The 10,301-nt window shown below is 59.3% G+C and overlaps 1 protein-coding gene across 1 annotated transcript in view; it reads left to right on the plus strand.

Moving 5' to 3' along the window:
• Positions 1–9,328: 9,328 nt before the first annotated feature.
• The window catches only part of TBX1 (T-box 1), a 7,213-nt gene continuing 6,240 nt past the window's right edge, over positions 9,329–10,301 (plus strand). Inside the window, exon 1 of the mRNA XM_012812680.1 lies at positions 9,329–9,438. Within this exon, the coding sequence (XP_012668134.1) occupies positions 9,329–9,438 (110 nt within the window). The remainder of the gene's footprint in view (positions 9,439–10,301) is intronic.

Consider the following 10,301-nt stretch of genomic DNA (forward strand, 5'->3'; position numbering starts at 1 on the left):
TGCATGGCAGGCAGGAAGAGCTCTGGGTGGGATGTTTGAGAGCACATGAAGGAACTCTCTGGTGAGCAGGGAAGACTAGGGGCAAGTCTCCCTTCCCCCACACTCCAGAATCCCTGGCCCAGCAGGACTCACGTGCTGCCCTGATGACACACACACAGGCCAGGCTGGTATCCCTGCAGCCTTGGAGACCCTGAGCCTGGCCTGGAAGGGAACAGAGACACAGCAGCAAATGCCATGGGGCCAGTGCCACCCTGATAGCCTCAAGGAACAGGTGGAATCAGCAGAGTGGGGGCCTGGCGGGGTCTGACCTCCAGCTGCAGTGGGCACCTCAAACACTCACACGGACCAGGCCCCGGGCCTGGCTGTTCCCAGGAAGCCCGAGACAGCCTGGCGCCCGCCCACACCCCCGCCCAGGATGGGGAGTCTGCTGGGTCATTTGGTCCTGGCAAGCGTGCTGGAGGGAGGGGCTGGATTGGCTTCGGGGCACTGGTGAAACTGGTGAAAGCTCACATCCGTCTGTCTGTCTGCCCAGCACAGCTGGTGCCAAGCACACACTTAACAGGACAGGGCAGCCAGAGCCTCCATGCCACCCACGCCTCCTCCTGTCCTAGCAGCTGAGGCCAGCTTCACCCATCCCTCAGACTCAGTTTCCCCATCCCGAGAGACTCCTCTGTCGGTGGAGGGGAGATGGAGGCCTGAGAGAGGCAGATCCCCTTCCCCCATCCTTCTGGTCCTCATGCTGGGCTGGTGGCAGGGGGAGGGGAGAGCTGAGGGGTCCAGGCCTGGCCAGGGGTCCTCCTTCCTCTTCCCTGTAGCCCCCAGCCCTCTCTGGCATTATCTAGAGCAGAAAGCAGCTTGGTAGGAACCCAAGATATGAGAAGGGACTTCAATAGATGCAAAATTGCCCTCATCCACCACTGGCTGCCAAGAAAGCAGGAGACCCCCCCCCTCCACACACACACACAGAGACTCAGAACAAACCCTGTTCCCACAGAAGTCATCTGGGCATAGGCAGAAGAGTCCTGGGGAGGAGGATCAGGAGGAAGAACCAGCTCCCAACCCAGGACCCCTCGTTCTGGGACTGACTGGGGAGTGGGCCTGTCAGGCAGGGGCTGGCAGCCCGGCCCCCTCCCCACAGCTGTCTCCAGCTCCCACCTCCCCCACCCACCCACCCCCTGGACTCCTATTTCACTGAGGAGATTAAGACCACCTGGCGAGAGCCCCCTCCTGCCCCTCCCCTTGCCCCAGCCCTCCCCCTACCCCTGGCCCCTTGGGGTGCCCTCCCAGCCCCGGCCCACCGGCCTCTCCCACCTCCACATTCCCACGCAGCCTCCACACCCTGCCCAGCCTTGTCATGGGCCTGACAACATCACCGCTACTTCTCTGATGGCCACCTCCAGTCACCTCCCTCTGAAGCCTGGCCTATCCCTCCTCTGAGCCCCCACTCCCTTCCACTCCAATCCTTACCCGCCTTGCCCCCAGCCACACCTGGGACACCAGAGCACAGGCACTTGTCACCAGCCCTGTCCCTGCAGTGGATCCTATTCACTTCCCACCCTGGGGTTCCAGGCCCAGGCTCAGCACAGCAGCTGCATCGTCCTGTATCCATCCTTGTTGGATCTTGGAAGGGAATCAGCCCTGCACTGCCTGGGACATAGGCTCTGCCCTGGGGCCTCTGCTCAGGTCCGGCAATCAGTGGGTCATCAGGGGCCTGGCTGAGGGCCCCCCATCCTGTCCAGTCTGCAGGCTGAGCCCGATGCTGGCTCAGACAGACCTGGGAGGAATCTGAGCTCTGAAAACCACAACTCTGAGCTTGCCTGTTTGTTTGTTTTTGAGAAATTCCAACCTGGTTCAGTAGTGCCTCAGAGGAGGGAAGGGATTTGTCAAGGCTGGGTGGGGCTGAGGCACACTCGTGCACATGGGGAAACTGAGGCCGAGTTAGGGTACATGGACCCGGTGGGGAAGCTAGGAGAGGGTGCCTAAATGGCCTTTCCAGGGGCACAGTGGGAATGACCCCTCTCCAAGCCCCTCTTGGGTCTGGAGGCGCCTTCGGAGGGGAGGAAGGTACAGACACCCCACTCACAGCTGGAGGAACCAGCTGGGATTTGGGGGTGGCCTAAGGAGACTAGGCAGCAACAGTGATGACGTTAGCTGAAGAACCCATACAAACGCCCTTGATCCACCCAGTGGGGCCTCAGGCACTCTCCCCTTTACTTAGGTGAAAACTCTGAGGCTTAGGGAGGTCAAGGTATATCCTCAGACACAGAGCCCTGCAGAGTGAGGCTCACTCCTGGCCCCAGCTCCTGAGGTCTCAGACATACCACTGCCCTGGTTCCTCCCTTCTCTGAAGGGCTGAGGGGACAGCCCCTGTCTGAAGGAGTCCTGTTCTATTTTAAAATGAAATGTTATTCCCGCCTTCAGGTCAGCTCCTTCCCTGGGGAAGCAGGAGGAAGGTCTGGCTGATGCTCTCTGCAGGCCTCACTGCCCATCTGCCCGTGGGGGTGCTGGCCCTGCACAGGTCCTCCATGGGGGTTCCCAAGCCAGAGCCTCACTTATCAGGCTATTCTGCCCTCATGCTGACTCTGCTGTGACAGCAGTGTCCCCAACACCTGCCCCAGCCTTTGAGGTCCACCTGCCTTCAGGCCCATGACTCTATGAAGTCTCCCATTGACTGTGTAGATGGCTTGAAGTAATCACACACTTAATGAAAATTCCCGGTGTGATATATTTGAGTCTGTTCAATGGTTTGGGAGCAAAGCAACATATCCAGGGATTTCCAAGAGCACAGCCTCAATAGGATCCATTAACAAAGGTGCTGACGTCACGCCTCATTCCACCCCTGTCCTGTCCCAGTGCCTCAGAGAGGCCCTGGCTCATTTATCACCAGGCCAGGTTCAGGGTTTGGGTCCAAGTTCAGAAAGTGGCTTCCCAGTGGGTTCCATCTGGAATGGTTCCTACTGATGACATCGTCATTAAGAGTCTCTCTTGGACCAATGTCCATGGCACAGCCCAGCCAGTCAGACATTCTCTGGAGGGAACAGCCTGATGTGAGTGGCTGCAATACTACCATCTGCTCTCAGTAGCCAGCACCGAGGTTCCACGAAGACATCCTCCATGTCGTGTTGATCTAAGGCCCTTGGATGACCTGAATTACTGCACTGAGTGTCATTGTCACTGGAGACCAGCGGCAGTGGCCACTGTGATGGAAACCCGCACAAGTGACCACTCGTGTGCATGTGCTCCACACGTGTGTGTGCAAATTTTTCTGTGTTGGAGTCCAGGGTGTGTCCGTGTGTGCTCATGATCACAGGTCAGGGTCTGTGTGTGTACCATGTGTGTGTACCATGTGTGTGACAGGTATCCCTGTATGTTCACTTCTGTACCTTTGTCCAGCGTGTGCATGGATGCAGATTGCCCCCGGTCCCGGGATATAGTATGCTCACACATGTAGGTGTGTGTGTACATGGTGGCGAGCGTGCCTGAGCATGGGGAGGTGGGGACTGCTATCCAGTCAGGCTCCCCGGCCACCCAGAGGAACCTTGACAGCCTGCAAGTGTTACCTCTGCTGGCACACCTCCAGGGACCTGGGGACACTTCCTTTCCCCTGAAAAGTGTGGCTGTTCCTACTGGGGCCACAGAGAAGAAGGGAGGGGCTGGCAGGGGCTATTTGCCTCAGCTACACCTCCCAAACCCCCACCCCAGGGAGAGACCCATTTGGCCTTTTCACCAGCCTGAATATAGGTCATCCGGGTCTTTGAGCCTCATTTCTGCCTGATGGCACCTGGGGTGAAGGGGCTAGTGCAGCCAGTAGATGGATAACCAGGTCCCCATGTGGCTGGGTCCTCCCGCCAAGCGGGCAGCTAAATCAACAGGCTCAGAAATTGGAGAGGGGCCCAGAGTCCAGCTGTCCATCAGTCTGTCTGTTTGTTTGTTTGTTCTGGAGTTGTGGGAACTTCCAGTCTGCAGGGGGCCCTGGTGCCCAGAGAGGTCAGGGGGCAGGGGTGCCATCACCCATCCAGCCTAGTCATCCCCTTGCCATCTCCCTCACTTGGCTGTCTGGGAACTTGGCCCAGGACATAACACTTATAATTGGGGGGAGGCAGCTAGGCCTGAGCAGATGGGAGGGTGGAGGACAGATATGTGTGGCTGTGCAGACCCTAGCCTCTCCCCTTCCAGCTCTGAGGAGGCTGGTGTCACTGGGATGTGTGCCTCTCTGTGGGGTCTTTTGTACCCACCCTGTTGCTCCCTCCCACATCTGCCTCCGTTTAGGTATCTCAGTTTCCCTTTGTTTGTCCTGCAGCCACTGGGCCCCAAGGGTCCTGCCAGGTACTAGAACTCTAAGATGGGACAGACCCTGCCTTGGAAACAGCTTGCTCCTTGGCCACACCTCACCCTACCCCTACCCAGTGTCCCCTGCCCCCACCCCCCACTAACCACCAGAGTATACTCATCAGGCTGCTTCTAACTCCAGGCCTTTGTTAGGAGTTTGGCCAGGTCTGACAGGGACATCTCCTAAGAATCCTTGGCCCTAGTGTGAATTCCATTGTGAGCCTTGGCTCCTGGATAGGGGTCTTGCCTGCTGTCTGGCACCCCTCCCTCCTTCAGGGCTCAGAGCCAGGCACATAGCACTCTCTTAGCCACTGCAGTTCAGTAACTGCCCAACACCATGAAGGACACAGGGAGGTGGGAGAGGATGTAGGGAGGAAAGATTCCAGACCCCACTGAGACTCCAGGTTGAGTAAGAGGGGTCCACTACTTCCCGAGCCCCATCAAGCAGTGTCAAGGCAACACAACAGATGTGAAGGTGGACACCAAGCGCTGCTGTGGCAAGTGGGAGAAGCCGGTCCTGCCCCACCCCTCTTTCTCCGTGGGCCTGGCCCTTGTCCTGACTCCATCTCTGTCCACACTGTGAGCCCCTATGGCCCCCCAGTTCTGAATCAGCATGGCCCCAAGGGTCCCCACAAAGCCATTGGGACCGTGCACACAGTGCCCTTGCCAGAGCAGCCGCATGTGTGGGCAAAGTAGCCTCGTGAAACCCGGATTTTGAAGCAGCTCCTCCCCAGCTGGGGATGCCTGTAATCCTTCTCATTTGGGTACTGGGGGCCCTAGAAGGTTCAGAGGCCACAGCTAAACGGGCCTCCCACATAGCACTGGCAGGAGGCTCCCACTGCCTGCATCCAAGGTTCAGGGTCTCTGCCCATCCATGCCCACGAGAATTACCAGCAATGTCTTGCTCGTTCGTTGAGGACCAACCACCTTCGTGGGATGGAGGGCAGATGGCACGTACCCAACGGCAGGGCCTGGCTCAATGCATGAGTACCCACTGCCAATTGCTGCGCGTCAAGAGGCAGGAACTAAGCCGGGAAGAGAGGACTCATCCTCCTAGGCGCGTCTGCCTCTCCCGTCTCCAGCAGAGGTTGGAGCCTCCTGGGACCCTGGGAGGAGCCACTGGTGGCTGTTGGTTCCCCGCCCAGCGTTCCTCCGGAGACCTGGAGGCTGCGTGAGGCTGCGTCCAAGAAAGGCGCTGGAAGCAATTCCAGGCTATCAATCCCAAAATGAATTAGCATGGTCAAGTAAAGCCTGGGTCCCTCTGTGTGCTTCCCTCTGTTCCTAGGAGGATGCAGATCAATTCTGCTCCCTCCCTGCTCTGATGCCTGGAAGAAGGGTCCCTAGTGCACCAAGCATTCCTGGGTGCCACTCACAGTGCCAGTGCCTCCTCGGCACCTGTGTTCGCATTTTCGGGCAGCTTGGGACCAGGTCTGGGGTGCAGGTGATGGTGGAGCTGGAAGATCCGTCCGTGTGCTCAGGGTCCACGAGAAACAGGAGGGCTTGCGGACCCCTCCAGAGCTAACAGCTGCTGAGTGAATGCTGAGGGGCAGCGTTGAGTCTTTGGGACGGACAGGAAGTGAGGAGTGGGATCCCCCTGGATGGGTGTGAAGACACCTCCCTGATGGCTTCCCTGGGAGCCAGTATGCCCAGGAGAGGTGAAGCTGGGTGGACAACTGGGCAGCCACCATTCTTTACTTGCAGCCTCCCTTGAGCTGGGTAGAATATGTCTGAAATTAAGTCTTGCTTCACTTACAATGCCGAAGATGTTGGGGTTGAGTGAGTCTCAGAACTCGGATCCCTGGGGCAGTGCCAGGATCCCCATGAAGAGTCCATGTGCCCCCCCCCATGCTGTGTGAAGGTCCCAGAGGGCAAGGCAAAGGCTGCAGCCACGTCCTCAGCCCCCTGCTGCCCTGCCAGCCTCCCGCACTCAGCCAAGCTTCTGGCCCCACCCCTTTGCAAGCCTCGGTTTTCAGTTTTCAGGTCTGTACAATGGTCTCATCATAGCCCCTACCTCGAAGCCTTTTCCTGAAGAAATGCGCGGCTTGTGCTCACTCTGGGCTGCAGAGGGAGGAACCACCAGACAGCAAGCCCTGGCCCCAGCCCTACACGGCGACCTAGAGAGTCAGACCCGGTGCAGCTCAAGATCTCAGGCCGCCTGACCCCTCCAGGTGCATACAAGGCCCGCTCCCAGCCAAGACTCCTACCGCACCCTCATAGAGACGCGGCCGGCAGGGGGAGCGAGGCGGAAGGGAGCCGCGGCCGGTCCAGGTGAGGGAGGAACGCTCGCTCAAGGCTGGCCACGGGAAGCGCTACGCTCGCGAGCGGAGCCGTGTGTGCGGAACGTAGGGCCACCAAGCGGGTGCGCTCCCTCTGTGCTGCGGGCGGGCGGGCACGTCGGTTGGGCTGGCGGCGGGCGGCGAGGAGCGCACGCCAGCGGGCGGTGTGCCGCACCAGAAGGGAGAGAGGGTCCGAGGAGGACTTCGCGGCTGGGCGGTGGAGGCGGCGACTCGCCCATGGACTGGAGGCTCGGCTTGGGGGCTTCAGGCCCTGGTAGCTGAGAGCTCTGGGAGGGTCCAGCGTAGAGCAGCCCGGAGACGGTCCGAAATTAAGCGAGTAAGCGGCTGGGAAGGAGTCTCGACTAGGTGGCTGGTTGGGGCCCTTCGCTTCTTCCAGCGCCGTCCTTCTAATCGACCAGGGCCCCCTCCACTTTGACGACGGCGGAGTGTTTGCGACCCAGCCCGCCGAAAGTCCGGCTCCTGCGCGAAGGATTTAAAAGGGGCCTGGGAGGGCTCTGCTTCCCGTGCCACCTCGCGTGCAGAGGTCTGGGGACCTCCGGCTGTGCCTTGGGGGCTGACCCCTAGTCTCCGGGAGGCTCCAAGGTTTTTCACTTTCACTTCCCCCTTCTCAGCGTTGGCCTCACTGCAGGCTCACATCTGGCGGCTGCCCTCAGGTATGCACATATGGAAGGCTCCCTCAGGTGCACGGCATACAACCTCGGGCATCCCCATATTCTGGATAACAGGAAATCACGTGCAGGACCCGGATCGGGAACCCACACACAGCCAGCAGAGCTGGGGATTTCTCTGGGTGCAGACTGACAGAGCCCCCCCAAACACAGAGGCCCCTCCCAAACACAGAGCCCTCCCCAAATCTGCACCCGCCTCCCGCCTCAGCGGGGCACTACCCTTTATCATAAGCAATTCCTCCCATGGACCTGGGGGAACTGGCGGGCCAACTCAGGGAAGAAGGAAGAGTGCCCAGGCTCAGCAGGTCCCCACACAGCACCCCTCACTATACCTGTCCCCTGGGTGCCCTCGATGACACATAGTCATTGAGTGACCCCTGTCACTGCCACTGTCATGGCCCCAAATGGCCACTCAGGGCTGGGGAAAAACCCTGGTGACAGCTTCCTTTTCCCATCACAGTCCACCCAGCTGCTGGTATAGTGAGATACCGCATCTCAAGCACAGCGCTGCTCACACACTCTCACCCACTGCACTCTCAGGCCCAAGCCAGCCCGGTCCCCTACTGCCTGCCCCTGGTCTCCAGTTCCCAGTGCCTGTCCCAGCTCCCAGCCAGTGCCCTCTCCGGCTCAGGATCTGAGGGCCTGAGCTTGAAAAAGCCTGGGAGAGGCTGCTTGCCTTCCTCCCATCCCAATGCAGTGGGGGTGTTATGCTCCCAGAGAGACCTTGGAAATTGAGGCCCTGACCTTGGCACCTCAGTGCTTCAGGCTTGACACCCAGCTGGAGAGACCCTGGGCAGGAAGGCCATGGCCACGATGAACAGCTCAGAGGTAGCCGGGCAGACAGAAGATGGGACCGTAAGGGCCAAGTCAGGCCTTGGCAGTAGAGCTGCCTGGGCCTAGAAGCCCAGAGGCTGAATGGTGGGCCTCGCCTTTCCCTGCCTGGCCTGGTCAAGCACCTCAGCCAGCAGGGCCTTTCCCAGCAGGCAGGCTGGCTGCCGAGGGCCGAGGGGGCAGCACTGGACCCAGCGGCCTGACTTCTCCGACGTGTCCTCAGCTCCCCGTGGCTGGCCAGGCCCCGCCCCTGGCCCTCCCTGCGCCAGGCCGGTGCGCAGGGAGGTCGGAGGAGCAGGCACTGCCCACCCTCCGGATGTATAAGCGTCCTAGCTAGAGGTGGGTGGTGCGCCCAAGTGCGCGTGACACTTGGGCTCCCGGGCTGCTTGGCCTGGGCGGTGTCCCTCTGCTTGGGTCCGGCCACGACAGTGAGCTGACCTCAGGGGACTGTGGGGCATTTGCTGGGCTGGATCTTGTCCTGCTGTGCTCAGAAACGAGGAACTGAGGACACCTCAGCACTGAGGCTGCCAGTGGCCGGGAGTGAGCTGCTCTCTCCTCATCCAGGTGCAGGGGCAGCCAGGGAGGAGGGGGAGGCGGGAGGGGCCAAGGGCAGGGGCAGGGCTGGGCCTAGGTAGCTCACGGAGCTTCATCCCTACCCTGCCACCTCGGGCTGGGGCCAGGTGCTCTAGCCACCTCTCCCTCCTCTGAGGCTGTAGAAGATGATGGTGGCTTTGTGGTTCAGAAGGAGGCTGGGTCTTGGCAGCAGCAGAGGGATGTTTAAAGGGCATCGGTCATGGAGGTCCCTAGGAGCAGAGGCAAGGGGCAGGGAGCTTGGAAAGCAGGAGGGCCCCACACTTCCATGATGCTGCAGTTCTCTGGGCTCCTGCTACCAGTCCCAAGTCTGGGACCTATGACACCTTTATCCCCTGGGCCTGGGGCTGGTAGTTGTAAATATTACTGTGGGCCCCAGCCTACAACCCTGTGGGCTGGGCTGGGCGAAGTGTGGCAGGGCACAGGCAGTCGGAGGAGGCGCCGGAGAAGCCGCCAGGCGCCTATGGACTCGCAGAGCCCGCTGCCTCCCTGGACCAGTGTGTTCAGCATCACCTCTCTGGTTGCAGCTGAGGCTGCCGAGCACACCTCCTACCGGTCCCCAGGTCCTCAGACCGGGCGAAGCTTTACCAGCTGCTTGGATCTCCAGCCGGGATGCACTTCAGCACCGTCACGAGGGACATGGAAGGTGAGCCTCCTGGCCCCATCTACACCCGCCGCCCTCCAGATCCCCTGCCTGGGCTGCTGTGGATCCTGGTTGCAAAGTAGGTGGAGGGAACCCTTGGTAGGGTGGGCTCCAGGCTCCCCGATATGACTCTGGGCCCAAAGCCTGTCCCCACCCACCCGCCTAGGGGCCCAGCTTCTGAAACAAGCAAGGTAGATGTAGGCTGCGAGAGAGGGCAAGTGGAAGCTGAGAAGGATGGCAGAGGTGGCCGAGAGCTTGGAGGGGAAGGAGGAAAGTTGGTAAGGGAAAAGAATGCCAGGGAGCTCCAGAAAACAGGAAAGGGAGAGAAAGAAATCTGTGAGGGTAGCTAGGAGATGAAATTGAGAAAAGGAGAGAAAACACAAATCATCCCAAAAAGAAGGTAGGAAAGAAAAAAGAAAGACATGAAAAAGAAATAAGGAGAGCCAGAACGAAAGAGAAGAGAAAAAACGAGAGAAAATTTAAAGATGGAAACTGAACTTACTTTTTAAAAACACTGGTTTTTATTTTTTATTTTTTTGAAAAAGAAGGAAAAGCCATGAAAACCAGAGGATATACGAAAGAAAAAGGAAAAGGACAGACAAAAAAGACAAAGAGTGGTTTAAAAAATAGAATGAAAAGAAAGGGAGGTCACAGGCAAAAGAGGAAGAGACAGAAAGAAAGACAGGAATAAAGAGAAACAGAACAGATAGTGAAGAAGCGAAGATGGTTAGGAGGGAAAATTTAAACGAGGAAGACAAAAGTAAAGAAATAACAAATTGGAGACAGCAAACCTGGGAGAGAGAAGGGAGCAGCGCGACGCGGGAGGGCGGCAGAGCGAGGGGCCGCGGCCGGCGCTCCGGGGAGCCGGTCGGGGCGGTCGGGGGGCCCTAGGCCGAGCGAGCCGCGGCGGGCGGGCGGGCGGGCTGGGGGCCGCGGAGAGGG

The sequence above is a fragment of the Otolemur garnettii genome, unplaced genomic scaffold (genome assembly GCF_000181295.1).
Source record: "Otolemur garnettii isolate 467f Iridium unplaced genomic scaffold, OtoGar3 scaffold00218, whole genome shotgun sequence".
In the NCBI taxonomy this organism is placed as follows: Eukaryota; Metazoa; Chordata; class Mammalia; order Primates; family Galagidae; genus Otolemur; species Otolemur garnettii.